This window comes from Salmo salar, chromosome ssa10, assembly GCF_905237065.1.
Source record: "Salmo salar chromosome ssa10, Ssal_v3.1, whole genome shotgun sequence".
NCBI lineage: Eukaryota > Metazoa > Chordata > Actinopteri > Salmoniformes > Salmonidae > Salmo > Salmo salar.
Window position 1 is genome coordinate 109,979,489 of NC_059451.1, and position 24,742 is coordinate 110,004,230.

At 44.7% G+C, this 24,742-nt stretch overlaps 1 protein-coding gene across 4 annotated transcripts; it reads right to left on the reverse strand.

Moving 5' to 3' along the window:
* Window positions 1–94: 94 nt before the first annotated feature.
* LOC106561496 (AMP deaminase 3) lies at window positions 95–23,616 on the reverse strand. Of its 4 annotated transcripts, none has more exons than XM_014125537.2 (16): window positions 23,297–23,616; window positions 16,382–16,489; window positions 7,490–7,712; window positions 7,079–7,262; window positions 6,764–6,929; window positions 6,295–6,514; window positions 6,056–6,185; window positions 5,722–5,916; window positions 5,323–5,454; window positions 5,083–5,246; window positions 4,479–4,605; window positions 3,997–4,160; window positions 3,683–3,803; window positions 2,759–2,932; window positions 2,395–2,505; window positions 95–2,113 (listed from the first exon to the last, which is right to left on the reverse strand). In XM_014125537.2, the coding sequence occupies exons 2-16, from the start codon at window positions 16,437–16,439 to the stop codon at window positions 1,937–1,939; spliced, it is 2,346 nt and encodes a 781-aa protein (XP_013981012.1). In that variant the 5' UTR covers window positions 16,440–16,489; window positions 23,297–23,616; the 3' UTR covers window positions 95–1,936. The 4 variants fall into 4 exon arrangements, with proteins under 4 accessions (XP_013981012.1, XP_013981010.1, XP_013981015.1 ...); XM_014125535.2 differs by having other exon boundaries at window positions 7,490–7,715; XM_014125540.2 differs by lacking the exons at window positions 16,382–16,489; window positions 23,297–23,616 and adding an exon at window positions 15,071–15,268.
* Window positions 23,617–24,742: the final 1,126 nt, after the last annotated feature.

The window sequence follows — 24,742 nt, forward strand, 5'->3', positions numbered from 1 at the left end:
CGTCTTTTGTTTTATTTTATTACATGTTGGCAACCTCAGGTGGTTGTCAGTTTCAGGTGCATTTGATACAGTATTTGACACAAACAGACGCCTATTCTAAGTAACTCTTTATTGTCATATAAAAACAAATTTCCCGATCATACACGAGTGACATTTATGCTGCATTCAGACAATGAACCATTTCTAGGGTGAAAGTTTGTCATAGTTGGCACATGATTACAGTTCACCTTTTGTCAAGTGCTTTTTGTCAATGATATGATGACCACATAAGAGAAGCATTCAGAATTATAGAAAGTGCTCCGTAGTTAACCTCTTACCAAAGTTGTATAATAAAAAACACCACTCGCTCTCTTACCCAGCTACGAACTTAGTAACAGTGCAACAAAATGTATGGCTATTCTTTAAATGTGAGTCCTTCACCTGCTAGAACACAATAATATCCCTTCTACCATTACGTACTGTAATTCAAATAGAAAGGCCAGAACAACAAAAAATGGCTATGCTCTCAGATTGGCTTTCATTCTGGCGTGAGAACTCTTGCATTGGCACAGTTGGTAGTATTTGTTGAACAGGACCTGGGAGTGGCAGTGTACAGTAAACTGGTTTTCTAGTTGAACATGAGAAAACGAGATAGGGATTAAGTTCTGCTTTCTCAAAGATCATAAAAAAACCTGCATGCAAATGAGTCAACAGAGGACATGGGTACTGTGTGATTTGCCTAGTATGGTGCTGTTAGCTTGGCTTGATGTGGCGTAGCTTACACAGTACGGTCTTATTCATTTAGCATGGTGCCTTATCTCAGTATTACCATAGCCCAGTAACAGTTGGATCTTTCCACCAATTCGGTGCCTTTTGAGAAGTGTAACTTGCTATAAAAAAATGTCTGTTCTCCTAATTTTAACATTCTGTCATAAAGAGCACACATTCAACTTAATAAAAAACACATTTTCCCATCTCGAGGTTAAATTAAAAAAATTACTAGAGCCTGTTAAATGCCAAATAAAGTAACAGGGTTGACTGTAGCAGGGTTGACGATTTCATCTTAAATCAGCCATAAATCCCCTTGTGACAGGGGGAATGGAAGCTTGTTGTGTACAACAGGGAGGGGCAATTGAATGCAAGCTTCTATCTGTATATCTATGGGTAACAGGGTTGACGTGTTATGCTCCACCTTCTCAGTTTTCTGCCACTAAACACCAGCAAATGGCCAAGAAGAGTAGAACCAGCTCACTTGCTTTTACACTATGATTTGACAGTTAGATGTTCAATGTTTCTTTTGAAAAAACTATAAAGGAATGGTTTCAATATATTAAAACAACATTTCAGATCACGTAACATGGTTGACATTAAAATGAGGGACTGATGTAAGTAAATAACTAATCAGATTCAATGAATAATCATTTTTAGAAATGCCTTTGTCAAAGCAACAAAATAACTAGGGCTTTACCATGATGGTGAAAACTTGAGACATTTTGGGGTTAAATGGGTTGAATCTTCCTAGAAGTCACAGAAGGTGCATGTAGGGACATGTCAAAATTCTGAGTTTTGGCACTTTAGCAAGTCTTCGTTCATGTAAAAAATCTGATTGAATTCTCCATGTGGTCTATATTAAAAGTCACTTTATTTAATATAAAAGGCTTTTAAAATTCAATATTGGTGCACAAAGGGATGCAAAAGGCACTAATTTCATGGAACGACCCAGTACATTATTTGGCTGTGGTCTAGAGCTGAAATAGAGACCAGAGGTCACATTATCTCCTGACCCAAACCATACAGTGCTGTCTCAGATACTATCTTTTCACATTGACCTTTCCAGCACAGTTCTAGCAACTACTGTGCAGTGAATGTGTAACCACTGACCAGGCAAGCACTGTACGGCTCAGCTTGGCTAAGCCTGGCTCAGCTCGGCAGTGTGAAAAGGGTCTCTGTGCTGTGGTCACTCTCCCTGGGTGCCGCTGGCCTCGGTCTTTACGGCCTCCACCAGGAAGCTGAGCTCATTGCACAGAGTCTCGTGGCGGTAGGCCATGCGGATCTGAGCCACATTGGTCCGTCTGATGTCGTTTCCCTCCGGCCCGTCCTGCAGGTAGTTGGGCCCCAGGAAGTGCTTCTTTTCCTGGCAGAAGTAAAGGGAGGAGTAAAGGGGGATATGTGTCACCTCTGTGACACAGCACACTGAGGCATACTCAGGAATTACATGAGGAGGGGGATGGCTACGTAAATCACTTATGAGGTGACGTCATGGTGTGTTCTCCTGAACTGTTGGCATGAGCGTAATTTTAAGGAGGTTGAAGACATCTGTCATAGTCAGCAGGCCAGGCATTACTAGTGTTTACCACAACACTACAATTTATTAAGCAGTTCTATTTACCAAGTATTTTGTGTTGTTTACTGTACCTGATGAGACAGACCACTCTGCAGCACACTGTTCCTGGCGATCTCACATGTGTCACAGGTGCTTAGCTTCCACAGCTGGGCTGCAATGGCATATTCCTCCATCAAGGCCTCCTGCAGCATGGACAAACAGACGGGGGAGTTTTCCCAAAGCTTCTTTGCTAACGTGCTATTTTATTTCACACACAGAAGATTGACCGTCAAACATTGATTTTACAATTGTTACTCTCTTGCGGCTGGGTTGGATAGATATAAAACATTATGGTGATAGCTTCATCTTGCCTTCTGGTGGGCTAGTTGTAACTTCTGCCACATTGCTTACACCTATCCAATCCTTTTAGATCTATCTACTGAAGAGCCCAGTGACCTTGGTGTAGTGGAACTGCATGGGGTCGTCGGTGGACAGGGACACACACAGGCCTTTCTGGAGGAACTCCTTGAGAGGGTTTTTGGAGTACTCCAGGAACAGGCTGTTGTTGCTCAGAGGAGACATGGCGATGGGGACCTGGGCCAGGTAGTACAGGTACTGCAGCACAGGACTCTGGGGAAGGAGAGAGATGGAGAGATGTCAACACTCCCTTTGTCTTGGCCATGACCCATGTCCTTGATGAAATGGCATCACTACTAAAATGTCAGCTTCACTGTCAAGTTCCAGGGAAAGCTTTCCCAAACCTCATTCTTTGATTCTGCAATTATAGGTTTTGATTTACTGACCAACCCTTAACATAACAGTCAGGTATGATAAAGCCTTCAATAGACAGATGTAACAGATCCCAGATAAATCTGATTACTTCATGATTTGGATGATCAATCGTGCAAATATTCTGACTGTAGACTAAAAGTTTACAAAAACACGTAGATCTGTCTGCAAAGACACAGGTTGTTTTTGGTGTACTCGTTTCCACTGAAAGTAGAAATGTAGCTGAGTAAGCAGCTGATTTGTCATGTGTCATCCCAGACATTGGGAACTGAACAGGATGGAGCTGCGTTGATCAATAATGTCCTTTTGACATAAAGATCCTGATGAAATGTGGAATAAATCAGTTCTCAGTCAGTGGGCTGTCTGACTTTTTGGATAAAAAAAAGTTTCTGTAGAAAGCAAGCAAGCAATTTTGGCCGTTTTGGAGATTTGAAATGGATTGGAACAGAAGGGAAACGCTTCCATTCCCACTGAAAGCTGTGGCTCAGCACCGCATTCAAAGATTATAATCCCTGTTACATGTAATCAGTTACTACCCAATCTTGGCCATTTCATAGGTAATGATTAGGGGTCAGAGTTGAGGTGTAGGACCTTCTTTAGGTTGAGGCCATGGGAGATGTTGTCGGCCGTGAGGAAGGCAGAGACCAGGTGGGTGATGGACCCGGCCTCGCCACAGTGGGGCCGGAACTGGAAGGTATTGAGGCCTCGTTCCCTGAGGGAAAACAAACAATGACGCGTCACATTACATAAAGACAAAGAAGACATATTTATGTAACAGTAGGACAAATAAATATATATTATACCGTATATTGCTGAGTCTACCTTTAATCATAGCATGTAGGCAACACATGGGAATACTATCAGTACATGTTTACTTGACACCCTGGTCCGGAGCATGGACTTACTTCCTCAGGTTGTTGAGCACCATGATGTTGGCGTACATGTAGAAGAGGTAGTAACTGTAGGGTGGGTTTTCGCCTGAGGTCCACTCCTCAGGTTTGGGGCTCTTGTAGGAGAACATGTGGTCGCTGTGCTTGGACTCATCATCCACACTGTCAAACCCAGTTACCTACAGGACAGGAGTTGTGGATCTGAGCATGTGCCATAGCTGGTGCACGGGAGATATTCTGGCACAAAATGTCTGACATGCATGATGCTAGACCCAGGAGGATGCTACCTATTGGTGGTGGTGGAAGTAGTGAGTTACTCTCATACACTGTAAGATGCTTTGAGACCCAGGGGAAAGTACTACTGTATAAATGCAATCTAATATCAACATTTTGATTATTAGGATGAATGTGAATTATAGCTCTTTCACCAACATTTCTGACTTGTAGAACCAGTCTGATAAAGTTTAGCCACCCTGCCGTGTGTTGTAAATACGCACATATTTCAAGAAAACGTGCATCTCCTTGTTCTTTTGTGGATTGACTGTAGCCTTGAACAGTGGGAGGAAAATATTTTCCAGCAGCTTGGCGTAGTTTGGTATTATGTTCTTCGACTTGAAAATGTCACTGCAAGACAAAACGATACATTTGTGAAACGGATACCTTTAGACATGTAATTTGCTTGATCACTGTACGACTGATGATGGATTCAGTTCAACTGTTGACTGATTTGATAATAATGACCACTGCCTTTATTTGTACAAGTAGCAGCGCCATTCCTTCTAGCCTTTGTGTGTCTTATACACCTGCCATTCATTGGTATGTGCAAACAAGAGCTGGTAATCAACGGGGTCAAAGTTAAATAACAGCTTTTAAAAAGGGACCATCACCCTGGTTTACAATGTAACATGTCACATTTTATACCTGTCCACTGCCATGGAACAATTACAAGTAGTGTAGTCTTACAAAGACCATTACGGTTGAAGCATTATAGTGTCACTAGTCTTAAAATCAGCATTGAGAGCAGCATTGCCTTTATCTTAATTTTGTCCAGCTTCTGTGCCAGGTTTGGATGTGTATAATTCTTCTATCCATGGCACTTACTAGATCCTGGGCACCTGGATGACCCAGCGCATATTGGGGGAGTGCACCTTGTGCAGGATGAACCATGAGGCCAGGCTCTCCCACTCGTCAGGGGAGCGGCCGTAGATGGACATACGGGGCTCTGCGTGCTGGTACTTACTCTCCTCCAGCTCATGGGCCACTTCCTGTTATAGAGGAAGTGAATAGCAGGATGTTAGAGATGTCCATGATAGTGAAGTTGTGGATAAGTTGACGCTATACCTTGATGATGCGAGCAAAGTATTCCCCTTTGATGAAGTTGTCTGTTTTCAGGTAAATCTCTCGGAGTTCGCTGGCTCCCACTGGGTTGTACTTGGAGTTGAACTTGTCAAAGCGGTGGAATGTTTGCCTTCCCTAAGAGAGTAAACACCATTCTCAGAGAAACTGCTGCCAAGTTACATGGAACCTACTGCCAAACTGCAATTGTTTACAGACTTAATTCTGAAAATTCATATGTGCATTATAAAGGTGCTATAAACTGCTTATGAACAGTTTAATCGTGAAGCAGGATAGGTGTTTTAAATGTGTTAAGTTGATGTAACCTATAAACTGTAATAACCTAAATACTGTCCAATATTATTTCAAGCATTAGAACATTAAGTGTTTTGGGAACATTCTTACAGCGTGAACATCCAGGGAGTCCACAGTGAGGTCATAGGGGTCCATGGTCAGGGTGTCAAACACCTGTTTCAAGGTAAGCTTTTTGCCCCCCTTCTCCAGCACCACTCGGTCCGCCTCGGTCTTGTAGGTGGTCTGGATGAACTTCAGCAGGTGCTTTTGGTTCATGCAAGCAGCTGCGTGGATGTGAGTGTCTACCTGCATGTATGAGGAAACATAAGCCGGAAAAAATGTGTCAGCTTGTTCTAAAGCACAGCTTGAGTCAGTGAAATGTAATCATGGGAGTTTTTCAAACCTATTTATTTGTATTACACCTTAGATTCTATATATCACCAACCTTCCTGACGTTATAGAAGTCTCTGTGAGGAACACGTTTCAGCTCCTTCAGCTCAGCCATCTCATTCAGCATCTCATGCAGATAGAACTTGGAGGCCATGAAGTTCAGTCGTCTGTGGCAGTAGGTTTTCCTGTGAGAAGAATGATATTAGATGATATTACAAACACCGTAATAGATGGGTCATTGAGAATTGGGCAACAGTCAGCGTGAGGTGGTGATGTGGGCGGTGGGGTGCTCACGTAGGCCCGTCGGCGATCATGGCGAGGACATGGCTGAGGTCAATGGCGAAGGTCTCCAGGTCAGGGTAGGGCAGGCTGCGGGGCTGCTGCTGCTTCAGGGCCTCTGCGTCATTGTACACATACACAATACCGTCCTTCATCTGCAATGCGTAGTTCAGATCATCAGGGATGCCCTCCGTAGTGTATGGGTCCTCCCCCTCTTGAGGGCAGGGGCACATGTCTGCAGAGGACAGGATTAGATAGGTGAACAGAGGGGAGACAGAGGAAACAGCTTAAGAAGAATCTGAGTGTCTCGAGTGGATTTACTTTTCCTTTGGGTCCTTTTCGAAAGCTTGAGCTCAGAAGTAATCAAGGCAAAGCTGTTTCTAGAGCACTTTGATCCAAAGTCCTACACTGTAGGACTTGTTAGATTGATGAGCAGGTATTGGTATGTGGTTGATGCCCGGCTGTGTACAGTTTGATTTTCTACCTGGCAAGATCTCATCCTCCACGTTCCACTTCTGGTTCTCAGCGCTGCGGAGGAACTGGGCGGTGGTCCTGGGGAAGCGGTGGTAGGCCAGCCTGGAGTACTTCTCCCTGATAAACAGGGCTTTAATCAGGGTCTTGGCTGCCTGCTCATAGTCCTCCACTGTGATCTGGGAAAAACACGTGTTGACAAGACCATAGGCATTAGAAATGGCCAGCCCATGCCTTGATATAACTTTTCAGTCATTGCATGTAGTAGGAAATGATTTGTGATGTGATTAAATGATGAATGAATATATTATTGTATAATGCCCCTTACCCCTGCACAATAGTCTCCGCTAATGGTGACCCTCTGGAACTCTAGGGAGTTCTCTGTGATACAGTGGGAGCCAGGGGCGAACAGAGGGGCGACTACAGACAAAGCCCACTCTGGACTAATGTTGAGGGAACTGGGGAACTGCTGAGATAATGACTGGGAACGCTTCATTTTGAAACTCTTCTTCCTGGAGAGACCAACATCATACAAGTCGATAGGTGGAAAATGCAGACGCTACGCCGACTCCTATTGAAAATCAAGTGAGGTCAACTCCTTTTTAACTCCATGACGTTCAAGTCACTTGAGGAAAATTAACCTCACTGACAAAAAGTCAGCAATTTAATTGAAGTTAATTTGACTTGAACGGAATCAAACTGACAATTAGACCCCGTGAATTGATTTGTGCCCTCTGACCTTTTAGTGCTCTCCTCAGAGTACTGCTCGGCGATCTCCTTGAGCATCTCTCGCTCCCGGACCTGGTTCATGCCGATGGGACAGTCCTCGGACACCGTGTACATGGACAGGGAATCCTTGGTGTCCTCCTCCTTCAGCGCCGAGGCATACACCTTCTCTGCCAGCAGACGCACTGACTCATCCACCTCGCTCAGCAAGACCTTGGGGAACTGACGCGGCATCTCTACTGAAACAGAGGAACACACAGGAGCTTTTATTATGCAGGATTGATCGAGCATACTGTATACATGAAATATACTGTCCTTGTTTTAGGTTTAACACACATGGTTGTGACATATGCTCAATGTCCTTAAAATGGATTTATAAACGACTTATAAATGAAGACTGTTGGTATGATTATCTTGTTGATTACAGTCATATTTTCACTCTTTTGGTTCAAGTATATGAACTAATACTGCTGTTATGGAAATCAAAACATCTTAGGAGAGGCAATAAATACAAGTACAGCATGCTGAATCTGAGAGCATGGTGTACTGGGGACACGTGTCCTTGTGTACGAGTCCTTGTCTTCTGTTTTTATGTGCCTTCATTTGCTGCCAGTGTCATAATCATGTTACAGTGAACACAACTATTCACCAACTAGGTCAACTAGATACATTGTCACCATTGCGCTCCTGGGTTGTAGGTCACTCATTGAGTATGAAGAGGAAAATCGTTCAGCCACCCAGTCTCTCTGTGTCCAATTATCTAAGTGACTATATATATTTTGTTTATAAATCATTTTAGAAAATGGCATTAATAATGTATTGAAAGGTCCAGTGCAGCTGTTTGTATATCAACATCAAAACATTTCTGTGTGACAATTATGTACCTTACTGTAATAGTTTTCCATGAAAATCGATAAAAAATGTATTTTTAGCCAAAAAAATATTTTTCAAGCAATAATTTTGCTAGGACTGTCTGTGGTCTGAGTGGGGAGGGGAAAACAAAAAACTAGCTGTTATTGGCAGAGAGGTTTGGAACTCTCCTTGTTATTGGTCTATTAACCAATTTACCAACTGGTAATGCCACCAGGCAAGCCGAAACTCCCGCCCATGGTAACAGGCTGATTTAAACCAACCACTATCAGGAAATAACACTGATCACACTTTTACAGTTTTAGTTTCATCAGCTGTTGTACAATATGATACAAAACAGGAAAAACATATGTTGTAGTGTATGTGGACGCCCCTTAAAATTAGTGGATTCTTCTATTTCAGTCACACCCCTTTCTGACAGGTGTATCAAATCGAGCACACCACCATGCAATCTCCATAGACAAAAATTGCCAGTAGAATGGCCGTACTGAAGAGCTCAGTGACTTTCACGATGGCACCATCATAGGATGCCACCTATCCAACAAGTCAGTTCGTCAAATTTATGTCCTGCTAGAGCTTCCCCGGTCAACTGTAAGTGCTGTTATTGTGAAGTGGAAATGTCTAGGAGCAACAATGGCTCAGCCGCGAAGCGGTAGGCAACACAAGCTCACAGAACGGGACCACCAAGTGCTGAAGCACATAGCGTGTAAAAATCATTTGTCCTCAGTAGCAACACTCACTACCGAGTTCCAAACTGCCTCTGGAAGCAACGTCAGCACAAGAACTGTTCGTCGAGAGCTTCATGCATTGGGTTCCCATGGCCGAGGAGCCGCACACAAGCCTAAGATCACCATGCGCAATGCCAAACGTCAGCTGGAGTGGTGTAAAGCGCTCTGCCATTGGACTCTGGAGCAGTGGAAACGCATTCTCTGGAGTGATGAATCACACTTCACCATCTGGCAGTCTGACGGACTAATCTGGGTTTGGCGGATGCCAGGAGAACGCTACCTGCCCGAATGCATAGTGCCAACAGTAAAGTTTGGTGGAGGAGGAATAATGGGCTGTTTTTCATGGTTCGGGCTAGGCCCCTTAGTTCCAGTGAAGGGAAGTCAATGCTACAGCATACAATGACATTCTAGAACAAAGCTTCTAAATTTGTGGCAAAAGTTTGATGAAGGCCCTTTCCTGTTTCAGCATGACAATACCCCCGTGCACAAAGAGAGGTCCATACAGAAATGGTTTGTTGAGATCGGTGTAGAAGAACTTGACTGGCCTGCACAGAGCCCTGACCTCAACCCCATCAAACACCTTTAGGATAAATCGGCACGCCGACTGCGAGCCAAGCCTAATCGCCCAACATCAGTGCCCCCACCTCACTAATGCTGTTGTGGCTGAATGGAAGCAAATCCCTGCAGCAATGTTCCAACATCTAGGGGAAAGCCTTCCCAGAAGAGTGGAGGCTGTTATAGCAGCAAACGGGGGACCAACTCCATATTAATGCCCATGATTTTGGAGTGAGATGTTTGACGAGCAGGTGTCCACATACTTTTGATCATGTAGTGTAATTTTAACTGCACTGGGCCTTAAAGGTTGAGTGTGCATAAAAACATACAAGTGTGAGGAGGTGTGTGACACATAGTAGGATATGTCAATATATAAAGTGTTTATGAACTTATGGCTGATCATGGAAATATGAATACCGCACAGGATGCAAAAACAATATATATATTTTGGAATATGGACCAGATTGGGGAACTGCCTCCCTACTCCCCCCAACAAAAAACAAATATACCGCTATTAGGGCAACAATTAAGAAGTTTAAAACCATTGGAATAATGGTAAACTTGCCTGGTATTGGATAATAAAAGCCTTTATTAAGAGCATCCAACCAATGTAAACACCTGGAGTTTGCTAAACGGCATTGGTACTTGGATAAGAACTGGGTGTTATGGTCAGATGAGATGAAAATATAGCTATTTGGCATGCACACTAGCGGTGGGTTTGGCCTCAAAAGAAGAATGCATATGCAGAAAATAACCTCATACCTACTGTAAAATATGGTGGTGGATCTTTGATGTTATGGGTCTGTTTTGCTTCCATTGTTTCTGAGGCCCTTGTTAAGGTCAACGGCATCATGTGAACTCTACCATGTACTAGGATATTTTTGCCAAAAACCTGGTTGCATCTAGCCGGAGGCTGAAATTTGGCCACAAGTGGATCTTCCAGCAAGAAAATAACCCCAAGCACAAATCAAAAATGGTTAATTGACCACAAAATAAACATTTTGAAATGGCCATCTATGTCTCCGGACTTGAACCCCATTGAAAACCTGTGGTTTGAATTAAAGAGGGCAGTCCATAAGCGCAGACAGACAGATATCAAGGATCTGGAAAGATTCTGTATTGAGGAATGGTCTAAGATCCTTCCCAATGTGTTCTCTGATCTCATAAAACATTTTTGGAAAAGTCTCAGTGCCGTTATCCTAACAAGGGGAGGGTGCCGGAGTATTGAAAACAGGGGTGCCAATAATTTTAACACCTATTTTTTTAGATTGTATTATTATTCTCCTTCTCTGAGCAATTGTTTTAGAATATAATATTATTATTGTCCCCTTTTATTGCATTGACAATATACTGTAGCTCAGTATTTGTATTATTTTATACAGTCGTTTTAGCGCATCTTTATCAAGGGTGCCAATCATTTTGGATGTGACTACATACAACACAGTCAACAACAGTGTATATTTTAGCTGAGTTTTAATGATAGCAAAAAAACGGTGTCATTTATTAAGTGTTTTACTTGCTGTCATGATTTAGTTGTTGACTTTGTGTCCGTGTATCACGTATACTCCCTCACCCGGGGCTCGAAGTCATCAAGCTGCTCAGTGTTACGCACACCTGTCACCATCTTTACACACATCAGCACCTCATCAGACTCACCTGGACTCAATCACCTGCCTGATTACCTTCCCTATAAATGTCACTCCCTTTGGTTCCTTCCCCAGGTGTTATTGTTTCTGTTCCAGTGTTCATGTCTGTACGCTACCTGTGTTTTTTGTTTTGGTCTATGTTCATTTATTTATTAAATACGCTCCCTGAACTTGCTTCCCGACTCCCAGCGTACATGTTACACTGTGAGGAAGGTCAATGCCTCTACACACCATAACATAGAATCCAAACACACATCATCATCAAACTGTCACCTTATCCTAACTGATTTCTATTTCCTCTGAAAATGCCCCTTTCTCTGCGTTTGGCTATTGTCACAGTCTTTTCTTGCACATAGGAAGTGCTCTATCCCGTAGATCCTGACCCTCAAAGTTCCCCAAGCCATAGGCATTCAATAACCTCTGCCTTTCACATAACGTCCATCATCACACAACACAACAAGATGGTCAGTAGGTAGCTTTATCGCTCACTCTTACCTTCTGCAGTCATCCTGGCTCTCTGGCTCTGAGTGACGAGTCTGTATTCCCCAGTGGTGACTCTCTGTCTCTCTTGTGAATCTCTTTCTATGACTGTGTTGTTCACTACTATGATGCAGGTGTGGCTCCCTGTTGTGACTGTCTTGGTCTCTGTTTTGACTGTAGTCTCTACAGTGGGGGCAAAAAGTATTTGATCCCCTGCTGATTTTGTACGTTTGCCCACTGACAAAGAAATGATCAGTCTATAATTTTAATGGTAGGTTTATTTGAACAGTGAGAGACAGAATAACAACAAAAATAAAACGCATGTCAAAAATTTTATAAAATGATTTGCATTTTAATGAGGGAAATAAGTATTTGACCCCTTTGCAAAACATGACTTTGTACTTGGTGGCAAAACCCTTGTTGACAATCACAGAGGTCAGACGTTTCTTGTAGTTGGCCACCAGTTTTGCACACATCTCAGGAGGGATTTTGTCCCACTCCTCTTTGCAGATCTTCTCCAAGTCATTATGGTTTCGAGGCTGACGTTTGGCAACTCGAACCTTCAGCTCCCTCCACAGATTTTCTATGGGATTAAGGTCTGGAGACTGGCTAGGCCACTCCAGGACCTTAATGTGCATCTTCTTGAGCCACTCCTTTGTTGCCTTGGCCGTGTGTTTTGGTCATTGTCATGCTGGAATGCCCATCCACGACCCATTTTTAATGCCCTGGCTGAGGGAAGGAGGTTCTCACCCAAGATTTGATGGTACATGGCCCCGTCCATCGTCCCTTTGATGCGGTGAAGTTGTCCTGTCCCCATAGCAGAAAAACACCCCCAAAGCATAATGTTTCCACCTCCATGTTTGACGGTGGGGATGGTGTTCTTGGGGTCATAGGCAGCATTCCTCCTCCTCCAAACACGGCGAGTTGAGTTGATGCCAAAGAGCTCCATTTTGGTCTCATCTGACCACAACACTTTCACCCAGTTGTCCTCTGAGTCATTCAGATGTTCATTGGCAAACTTCAGACGGGCATGTATATGTGCTTTCTTGAGCAGGGGGACCTTGCGGGCGCTGCAGGATTTCAGTCCTTCACGGCGTAGTGTGTTACCAATTGTTTTCTTGGTGACTATGGTCCCAGCTGCCTTGAGATAATTGACAAGATCCTCCCGTGTAGTTCTGGGCTGATTCCTCACCGTTCTCATGATCATTGCAACTCCACGAGGTGAGATCTTGCATGGAGCCCCAGGCAGAGGGATATTGACAGTTCTTTTGTGTTTCTTCCATCTGCGAATAATCGCACCAAATGTTGTGACCTTCTCACCAAGCTGCTTGGCGATGGTCTTGTAGCCCATTCCAGCCTTGTGTAGGTCTACAATCTTGTCCCTGACATCCTTGGAGAGCTCTTTGGTCTTGGCCATGGTGGAGAGTTTGGAATCTGATTGATTGATTGCTTCTGTGGACAGGTGTCTTTTTTACAGGTAACAAGCTGAGATTAGGAGCACTCCCTTTAAGAGTGTGCTCCTAATCTCAGCTCGTTACCTGTATAAAAGACACCTGGGAGCCAGAAATCTTTCTGATTGAGAGGGGATCAAATACTTATTTCCCTCATTAAAATGCTAATCAATTTATAACATTTTTGACATGCGTTTTTTCTGGATTTATTTGTTGTTATTCTGTCTCACTGTTCAAATAAACCTACCATTAAAATTATAGACTGATCATTTCTTTGTCAGTGGGCAAACGTACAAAATCAGCAGGGGATCAAATACTTTTTTCCCCCACTGTAACTGCTTGTTGTGACTGTCTTGGTCTCCGTTTTGACTGTAGTCTCTAACTGCTTGTTGTGACTGTCTTGGTCTCTGTTTTGACAGTAGTCTCTAACTGCTTGTTGTGACTGTCTTGGTCTCTGTTTTGACTGTAGTCTCTAACTGCTTGTTGTGACTGTCTTGGTCTCTGTTTTGACAGTAGTCTCTAACTGCTTGTTGTGACTGTCTTGGTCTCTGTTTTCACTGTAGTCTCTAACTGCTTGTTGTGACTGTCTTGGTCTCTGTTTTGACTGTAGTCTCTAACTGCTTGTTGTGACTGTCTTGGTCTCTGTTTTGACTGTAGTCTCTAACTGCTTGTTGTGACTGTCGTGGTCTCGGTTTTGACTGTAATCTCTAATTGCCTCTGTCTCTTCAGTGTGATACAGTGTCTTTATCTCTTTTAGTGTGTCTTTCTCTGGCTTTGCTCAGTTGTTTATCAACTCCTGTCTCTGTATGAGGCAGCTGGTTGTTGCTGTCATGAGTACCCTTCTCCCTCTGTATTTCAGGAAACTGGGAGCATCATGGAGACTGGGCCAGCTAATCCAAGCTGTGTATGTCACAACTGGCTCTCAGCACGGGGGGTGAGGCAGTGACTTACTGTAGTATGGGGTGATGGCTTCTTGACCACCCACAACGCACTGTAACAAGGGGAACAGGAGAGCAGAGGACATAATGCTTTCTTGAATAGATCATAACTGGCAGGAGGCAACCTCTTTGCCTTTGATCTTCTAGCCATGTCCTTGAGGGAGGCAAGCAAGATGCTCTGCTAAACGACAAAGAGAAAACACATGCTTGTCTGTCTGTACCAGCTGCCTCTACTAAAAGCCATACCCAGAACTGGGCCCTGCCTGCCTGCCAGGAGCATAGCAACCACACCCTTTACTGTGTTGGCCAGACAACTCAGATTAAACAGGTTTCCATAATCCAGAACAGGACCAAGAATACAAGTACCTGACAGAATAAAATGTGCTGTGCCCAGTAGAGCTAATGGCAATGTATGGAACACTCTGTCCCTGAAACATTGTGCCATACTGAATGAAACACACTGAAACAGCCAGGACACAATGTTGCAGTAAACTGCATACATTCCCAACCCCATATACTTTGATAGACCTTGACGTAAGATACCAGGCATAGAGTACCGAATCCTGTTTGCAGTGAGTGGCCTAGTGTCCGCCTTTACCCTTACTATACGCTGGGTGTCAACAGACAAGCTTTCCCCCCAAGCCCTTACATAAGCAAACATAATGTAATCCAACAGCAGTATGCTGAATCACCAGGGTGACAAATGCCAGGAACTATTTTTGCTGTGTAATAATAACACTAGTCCACTGACAGGGAATGGAAAGGGTCTGGAACAAGACAGCTAGAGGGCAGTTCAAAATATGTAAATCATCTCCAGTCAAAACATGCAAAACCCCCCAAAAATGTAGACACACAGGCCTACTACTTACTCCAAAGTGTAATAAAGCTGAGAAGGTGGTAGATACAGTAAGTTGTGCATTGTTTACCTGTTCAGTGTTGTGTCCTGTTGCTACAGAATCAGATGAGTGGAGTGTGTGGTGCTCTCGGGGGACTAGTTCTATTTATTTGTATTTCTTTACAGCTGAGCTGCATCTCCTGGCCTCTCCTTTCTTTGCAGGAAAAAAATTGGGAGAAACTTGACTCAGCCTGGGAAGTGTTGCTGTAGTACATGCCCATCCCACAGAGCTCTGTGTATGTGTGTCAGTCCTGTCTTGTCTTGCCCTCCCCAGACACAAAACTACTTCCCCATCTTTCACTCACACTCCGAGCCACATATAACCACAACCTCTCTCAAGTTACTGTTATGCTTGAGTAACTTTGGCATTGCAATTGTATTATGTAACACCTCTTATGAATTATTGTGAAGACAGACCAGACAGACATCATACAAATGGTAGTCAGAGTCAATCATGACTCTGTTGTGTGTGAAAGCACACAAAACACACCTTAGGCTTAACGTAGGCATGGGCTCTGTAGGCTTAAGCTCACTTGATAAACCAGCTCCTGCGTAACAGTATGGTGATAGCGAGGCCTCTAAATTTAGGAAAGAGAAGGTATCTTACACCATTCAGCAGAAATAAGAGAACCAGCTCCCTTATTATCAACAGCAACTCAGTTATAGAGGAAGTGTTTACAGACATACTATATGGAGTGTTGGTACAGAGGCTATGCACTCTTTAAAGGCCTGGCATGTGACAATCTCTCCAATTTGTTGCTCTCTCTGTGATGAAAAAAGCTGAAGTTACATGCAGTAGTACCACATCCAACCTGGCATGTGTCACATTTTGTGGGTAACTCATACCACATACCATATTTCCTCTATCAAGACATACTAATGTAGTAATATCCCCAAATGAAATACAATGTTACACCCATGCTTGCGGTGCTGCACATGATTATGAGTGTATGTGTATCAACTCAATCAACACAGTATTGTTCAGTGTAAATGTGTGTGTTTTGTTATTACACCCTGCTGTACAGTGTGTCCAGGACACTCAGGCCCTGTTCTTAGCTCATAAATACTGGTAGAGAACAATGGAATGCCCTGGGCTGCATTCTCACCTCAGAATTCAGATTCTTTTTGGGCAGAGAGTCAAGAAATGTCAGGGCTGGCATGGTATCTGAGGGCAGAGTAGAAGCTGCTACACTAGATTTTCCTTTTGCGATCACGTACTTTTGGCCCAGTTGCTGTCTTTCTTGCATTGATATGTGTGTAAAAGTACATGCGAATATGTATGCGTAAAGTGCGTGCAGGTGCGTCTCTGCGTGTGTGAGTGGGTTTCCACTGCACTGCTTACTTTTCCCCAAGTTGTGAGTGGACTTCTGCTTGAATTGGGGCGTGTCTCTTCTCTTCATCTTCTTTAATATCTGGGCCAATTATGCAAAATGTACAGGAAACACCTAAACTGCAGAATACAAGGCAAGATTATAAAACCATGGTTCACAGAGCAGAAAAATAGAACTCACTAGCTAGATTACACTACACTATCATTATCATAAGGCTAAACGCTGGGTCTTTACAATGTTGTAACTGCTATACACTTAGTCATTTAATCATTTGAGGAAAAAATATCAGAATTGGGCTGCCTGTGCAAATGCATCCCACGAGAGACAGAATAAGTGGTTACAGTGCATTCAGAAAGTATTCATACCCCCTGATTTTTTTCAAAATGTTTTGTTACAGCCTGAATTGTAAATGGATGAAATTGAGATTTTGTGTCAATGGCCTACACACAATACCCCACACACAATACCCCATAATGTGAAAGTATTTTTTTTATACATTTTTACAAATTGATAAATAATGAAAGCTGAAATGTCTTGAGTCAACAAGTACTCAACCCCTTTATTATGGCAAGCCTAAATAAGTTCAGGAGTAAAAATATAAAGTAAAAAAGAACCAGAACATTTTTTTCAATTTTCGCCTTAAACGACACACCCAGATCTAACTGCCTGTAGCTCAGGACATGAAGCAAGGATGTGCATATTCTTGAAACCATTTGAAAGGAAACACTTTGGAGTTTGTGGAAATGTGAAATTGATGTAGGATAATTTACAGTGAGGGAAAAAAGAATTTGATCCCCTGCTGATTTTGTACGTTTGCCCACTGACAAAGAAATGATGTCACGCCCTGACCTTAATGCTTTGTGTTTCTTTGTTTTGGCCTGGTGTGGCTCTCAATCAGGGACAGCTGTACTTCGTTGTCGCTGATTGTTAGTCATACTTAGGCAGCCTGTTTTCCTTTGGGGTTTGTGGGTAGATATTTTCAGTTTAGTGTTTTGCACCTGACGAAACTGTTCGTTTGTTCTTTTGTTTTGCTTGTTGCTTTAGTGTTCAGTTGAACATTAAAATGACGAACACTTACCACGCTGCATTTTGGTCTGATTTCTCTTCCCCTTCATCCGAGGACGACGAAGACCGATACAGATCTACCCACCATAAGAGGACCAAGCAGCGTGGTAACAAGGAGCAGAGGGTTCAGGATTCGTGGACTTGGGAAGAAATTCTGGATGGAAAGGGACCCTGGAGACAAGCTGGGGAATATCGCCGCCCGAAAGAAGAACTGGAGGCAGCTAAAGCTGAGAGGCGGCGATATGAGGCAAGGCAGCGCAGCAGGCACGAGAGGTAGCCCCCCAAAAAAATTTGGAGGGGCACACGAGAAGTTGGCCTGAGTCAGGAAGGAATACTGAGCCAACTTCCCGTGCTTACAGGAGGCATCGTAGTACTGGTCAGGCACCGTGTTATGTGGTAGAGCGCACGGTATCCCCAGTATGCGTTGAGAGCCCGGTGCGCTACATCCCAGCTCCTAACATCTGACGGGCGAGAGTGGGCATCGAGCCAGGACGGGTTGTGCAGGCCGTGCGCTCCAGACCCCCAGTGTGTCTCCAGGACCCAGTCTATCCTGTGCCTTCGCCTAGAACCAGTCCTCCTGCATGTCTCCCCAGCCTGGTGAGTCCTGTGCCTGCGCCCAGAGCCAGGCCTACTGAAAGGCCCGCCTGTCCGGAGCTGCCAGAGTCGCCCGCCTGTCCGGAGCTGCCAGAGTCGCCCGCCTGTCCGGAGCTGCCAGAGTCGCCCGCCTGTCCGGAGCTGCCAGAGTCGCCCGCCTGTCCGGAGCTGCCAGAGTCGCCCGCCAGCCGGGCACAGCCAGAGTCGCCCGCCAGCCAGGCGCAGCCAGAGTCGCCCGCCAGTCCGGGGCCCGCTGTGAGGGTCCCCAGTCCATGGTCGGCGGCAAGAGATCACTCTCTAGGGGAGCCATTAAAGTGGGGTGAGCCAGCGGTGGAGTGGGGTCTGCGTCGTGCTCCTGAGCCGCCACCACGGGTAGATGCCCACCCGGACCCTCCTCCATAGGTTTAGGTTTTGCGGCCGAAGTCCGCACCTTTGGGGGGGTACTGTCACGCCCTGACCTTAAGAGATCCTTTTATGTCTCTATTTTGGTTGGTCAGGGAGTGAGTTGGGGTGGGCATTCTTGATTTCTCTTCCCCTTCATCAGAGGACGACGAAGACCGTTACAAATGATCAGTCTCCAATTTTAATGGTAGATTTATTTGAACAGTGAGAGACAGAACAACAACAAAAGAATCCAGAAAAACGCATGTCAAAAATGTTATAAATTGATTTGCATTTTAATGAGGGAAATAAGTATTTGACTGCTCTGCAAAACATGACTTAGTACTTGGCAAAACCCTTGTTGGCAAGCACAGAGGTCAGACGTTTCTTGTAGTTGGCCACCAGGTTTGAACACATCTCAGAAGGGATTTTGTCCCACTCCTCTTTGCAGATCTTTTCCAAGTCATTAAGGTTTCAAGGTTTCGAGGCTGACGTTTGGCAACTCGAACCTTCAGCTCCCTCCACAGATTTTCTATGGGATTAAGGTCTGGAGACTGGTTAGGCCACTCCAGGACCTTAATGTGCTTCTTCTTGAGCCACTCCTTTGTTGCCTTGGCCGTGTGTTTTGGGTCATTGCCATGCTGGAATACCCATCCACAACCCATTTTCAATGCCCTGGCTGAGGGAAGGAGGTTCTCACCCAAGATTTGACGGTACATGGCCCCGTCCATCGTCCCTTTGATATGGTGAAGTTGTCCTGTCCCCTTAGCAGAAAAACACCCCCAAAGCATAATGTTTCCACCTCCATGTTTGACGATGGGGATGGTGTTCTTGGGGTCATAGGCAGCATTCCTCCTCCTCCAAACACGGCGAGTTGTGTTGATGCCAAAGAGCTCCATTTTGGTCTCATCTGACCACAACACTTTCACCCAGTTGTCCTCTGAGTCATTCAGATGTTCATTGGCAAACTTCAGACGGGCATGTATATGTGCTTTCTTGAGCAGGGGGACCTTGCGGGCGCTGCAGGATTTCAGTCCTTCACAGGGTAGTGTGTTACCAATTGTTTTCTTGGTGACTATGGTCGCAGCTGCCTTGAGATCATTGACAAGATCCTCCCGTGTAGTTCTGGGCTGATTCCTCACCGTTCTCATGATCATTGCAACTCCACAAGGTGAGATCTTGCATGGAGCCCGAGGCCGAGGGAGATTGACAGTTCTTTTGTGTTTCTTCCATTTGCGAATAATCGCACCAACTGTTGTCACCTTCTCACCAAGCTGCTTGGCGATGGTCTTGTAGCCCATTCCAGCCTTGTGTAGGTCTACAATCTTGTCCCTGACATCCTTGGAGAGCTCTTTGGTCTTGGCCATGGTGGAGAGTTTGGAATCTGATTGATTGATTGCTTCTGTGGACAGGTGTCTTTTTTACAGGTAACAAGCTGAGATTAGGAGCACTCCCTTTAAGAGTGTGCTCCTAATCTCAGCTCGTTACCTGTATAAAAGACACCTGGGAGCCAGAAATCTTTCTGATTGAGAGGGGGTCAAATACTTATTTCCCTCATTAAAATGCAAACCAATTTATAACATTTTTGACATGTGTTTTTCAGGATTTTTGTTTTTGTTCTGTCTCTCCCTGTTTAAATAAACCTACCATTAAAATGATAGACTGTTAATTTCTTTGTCAGTGGGCAAACGTACAAAATCAGCAGGGGATCAAATACTTTCTTCCCTCACTGTAAAGCCCTCCCCCGCCCTCCCTTTGGCAAATCCGACCAAGACGCCATCTTGCTCCTACCGTCTTGCCAGTACAAGGACAAAGTGGGGTCGCAATACAACGGCTCAGACACAAGACGTATGTGGTAGGGTCTACAGGAATTCACAGACTACAAAAAGAAAACCAGCAATGTCATGGACACCAACGTCACGCATCCAGACAAACTAAACACCTTCTTCGACCGCTTTGAGGATAATACAGCTAACAAGGACTGCACCCCCCTCTCCTTCTCCATGGCCGATGTGAATAAAACATTTAAACGTGTTAACCCCGCAAAGCTGCTGGCCCAGACGGCATCCCTAGCCGCGTGTTCAGAGCATGCACAGACCAGCTGGCTGGTGTGTTTACGGACATATTCAATCGCTCCCTATTCCAGTCTGCTGTCCCCACATGCTTCAAGATGGCTACCATTGTTCCTGTACCCAAGAAGGCAAAGATAACTGAACTAAATGACTACCACCCCGTAGCACTCACTTCTGTCATCATGAAGTGCTTTGAGAGACTAGTCAAGGATCATATCACCTCTACCTTACTGGCCACCCTAAACCCACTTCAGTTTGCATACTGCCCAGACGATGCAATCGCCATCACACTGCACACTGCCCCATCCCATCTGGACAAGAGGAATACCTATGTAAGAATGCTGTTCATTGACTACAGCTCAGCATTCAACACCATAGTACCCTCCAAGCTCATCATCAAGCTGGAGTCCCTGGGTCTCAACCCCGCCCTGTGCAATTGGGTCCTGGACTTTCTGATCGGCTGCCCCCAGGTGGTGAAGGTAGGAGACAACATCTCCACTTCGCTGACCCTCAACACTGGGGCCCCACAAGGGTACGTGCTCAGCCCCCTGCTGTACTCCCTGTTTACCCACGACTGCGTGGCCATGCACGCCTCCATCTCAATCATCAAGTTTGCAGAGGACACAACAGTAGTGGGCTTAATTACCAACGACGACGAGACAGCCTACAGGGAGGAGGTGAGGGCACTCAGAGTGTGGTGTCCCGGAAAACAACCTCTCACTCAACGTCAACAAAACAAAGGAGATGATTGTGGACTTCAGGAAACAGCAGAGGGAGCACCCACCTATCCACATCGAAGGGACAGCAGTGGAGAAGGTGGAGAGATTTTAGTTCCACAGTGTACACATCACAGACAAACTGAAATGGTCCACGCATATGTCCTGGAAAGTTGGCTGTTACTTACAACGTCATTCTAGTCACATTAGCGCACGTTAGCAACAGCCGTCCCGGTATAGGGACACCGATCCCGTAGAGGTTATTAACCACTTTAACCCAATGCTGGCACTAAGACCACACTCATGAGCTGTCTAGGGCCATAAGCAAACAAGAAAATGCTCGGCCAGAGGCGGCGCTCCTAGTGGCCGGTAACTTTAATGTAGGAAAACTGAAATCCGTTTTACCTAATTTCTACCAACATGTCACCTGTGCCTCTAGTGGTGAAAAAAACTCTAGATCACTTTTACTCCACACACAGAGATGCATACAAAGCTCTACATCGCCCTCCATTTGGCAAATCTGACCATAACTCTATCCTCTTGAGCAAAAACTCAAACTTATAAGAAATCTAAGGTAACCCGTAGCACTCGACACCGTAGCACTCACGTCTGTAGCCATGAAGTGCTTTGAAAGGCTGGTCATGGCTCACATCAACACCATCATTCAAGACACCCTGGACCCACTCCAATTCATATACCGCCCCAACAGATCCACAGATGATGCAATCTCTATTGCACTCCACACTTCCCTTTCCCACCTTGAAAAAAGGAACACATACGTGAGAATGCACCGTGCCCTCCAAGCTCATCACTAAACTAAGGACCCTGGGATTAAACACCTCACTCTGCATCTTGATCCCGGGCAACACATCTGCCATGCTGACCCTCAACACGGGGGCCCCACGGGCGATCCTGTACTCCCTGTTCACCCACGACTGCATGGCCGCATACAACTCCAGCACCATCATTAAGTTTGCAGACGACACAGTGGTGGTATGCCTGATCCCTGGCGATGATGAGACAGTCTACAGGGAGGAGGTCAGAGACATTGCAGTGTTGAGCAAGGACAACAACCTCTCCCTCAACGTCAGAAAGACAAAGGAGCTGATCGCAGACTACAGGAAATGGAGGGCCGAGCATGCCCCATCCTCGTCGACGGGGCTGTTGTGGAACAGGTCGAGATCTTTGGGACAAGTCTCTGAATGTCCTTGAGTGGCCCAGCCAGAGCCCGGACTTGAACCCGATCGAACATCTCTGGAGAGACCTGAAAATAGCTGTGCAGCGACGCTCCCCATCCAACCTGATGGAGCTTGAGAGGATCTGCAGAGAAGAATGGGCAAAACTCCCCAAATACAGGTGTGTTCCAAGCTTGTAGCGTCATACCCAGAAAGACTCATAGCTGTAATCGCTACCAAAGGTGATTCTAACATGTATTGACTCAGGGGTGTGAATACTTATGTAAATGAGATATTTCTGTATTTCATTCTCAATAAATTTGCAAATAATTCTGAAAACAAAATTATTTTCACACCCTGATCTGTTTCAACTGTCCTTGTGCTTGTCTCCAACCCCCTCCAGGTGTCGCCCATCTTCCCCATTATCCCCTGTGTATTTATACCTGTGTTTTCTGTTTGTCTGTGCCAGTTCGTCTTGTTTGCCAAGTCAACCAGCGTTTTTCTCCTATCTCCTGTTTTTCCCTGTCTCTGTTTTTCTTGTCCTCCTAGTTCTGACCCTTGCCCATCCTGACTCTGTGCCTGGCTGCCTGACCATTCTGCCTGCCCCTGATCTCGAGCCTGCCTACCGCCCTTTAACGTTTTGGACTCTGACCTGGTTATGAACTCTTGCCTGTCCCCGACCTGCCTTTTGCCTACCCCTTGGACTATAATAAATATCAGAGCTCAAACCATCTGCATCTGGGTCTCGCCTTCTGTTGTTATAATTGTATTTAATCAATTTTAAATTCTGGCTGTAACACAACACAAAGTCAAGGGGTATGAATACTTTCTGAATGTACTGTAGTTACCGTAGGTGTGCACACTACATAAACAAAGGTGTATGTATTTATTTGCATGTGTGTTAGGTTTGAAGCTGCTCTTACCTGGTCTGTGTTGTTAAGCAGTGGAGAACACCTCTCTCTCAGCTGCGTTAGACGAATGTGTGTGTGCTAGTGAAATGAGCAGGCACACAGCTAGTTAATCCCTTCACTGCTGGCTGGGAAACGAAAATCACCAGTTTATGCAAATAATTGCACCATGAAGTGAAACTGTAAAATAACAAAAGTTATGATTCAATAAGAGTGATACACTTTTGACTACATGTAGCCCAACTAAACCTAACTTTCCTGAGAGTATGATGGAAAGTGTTTAAACATCCGTAAGCCAACTTCCTTATATGCTTTTTTTCTCTCTCTTTATTTTGTCTTTCTTGAACCAGTTCTGAAGCTATTTATACACCGCATATTGATTGGTCATAACTTCCTCATACACATCTATAGAGAGAAACTGGGTGCAATGCATGACTGAATTTACAGTGCAATGTTAATGTTGATCTCTGTGAGTTTTTGCGCTGCCCCCATATAATTGTCTACAGAAATTTGGTATCCAGTCAAATCAAATTCTATTTGTCACATGTACTGTGAAATGCTTACTTACTAGCTCTTAACCGACAATGCAGTTCAAGAAATAGAATTAAGAAAATATTTACTGAATAAACTAAAGTAAAAAAAATTATAAAAAGTAACACAATAAAATTACAGTAATGAGGCTGTATAGAGGTACAGGTTAGTTGAGGTAATTTGTACATGTAGGTACGTGCAAAGTGACTATGCATAGATAATAAACAGCGAGTAGCAGCAGTGTAAAAACAAAAGGGGGGGGGGCAAAGTAAATAATCCGGATGGCCATTGGATTAATTGTTCAGCAGCCTTATGGCTTGGGGATAGAAGCTGTTAAGGAGGCTTTTGGTTCTAGACTTGGTGCTCCGTTACTGCTTGCCGTGCGGTAGCAGAGAGAAGAGTCTATGACTTCGGTGACTGGAGTCTTTGACAAGTTTTTGGGCCTACCCTTTGTAGTGCCTTACGGTGAGATGCAGAGTAGTTGCCATACCAGGCGGTGATGCAACCGGTCAGGATGCTCTCGATGGTCCAGCTGTAGAAGTTTTGGAGGATTTGGGGACCCATGCCAAATCTTTTTAGTCTCCTGAGGGGGAAAAGGTGTTGCTGTGCCCTCTCCACGACTGTCTTGGTGTGTTTGGACCGTGATAGTTCGTTGGTGATGTGGACCTTAAAACTCTCGACCCGCTCCACTACAGCCCCATCGATGTTAATGGGGACCTATTCGGCCCTCCCTTTCCTGTAGTCCACAATCAGCTCCTTCGTCTTGCTCACGTTGAGGGAGAGGTTGTAAACTTGAGCAATGCCTCAATAATGCTCATAAGCTCAGAGCTTTGGTGGAGCAAATATGTTTCATAGTGGACCTCAGACAACAATACATAAGTTGCCCAAAAAAGTATTTATCATGATGGACTGAAAAGCCAAGGGATCATC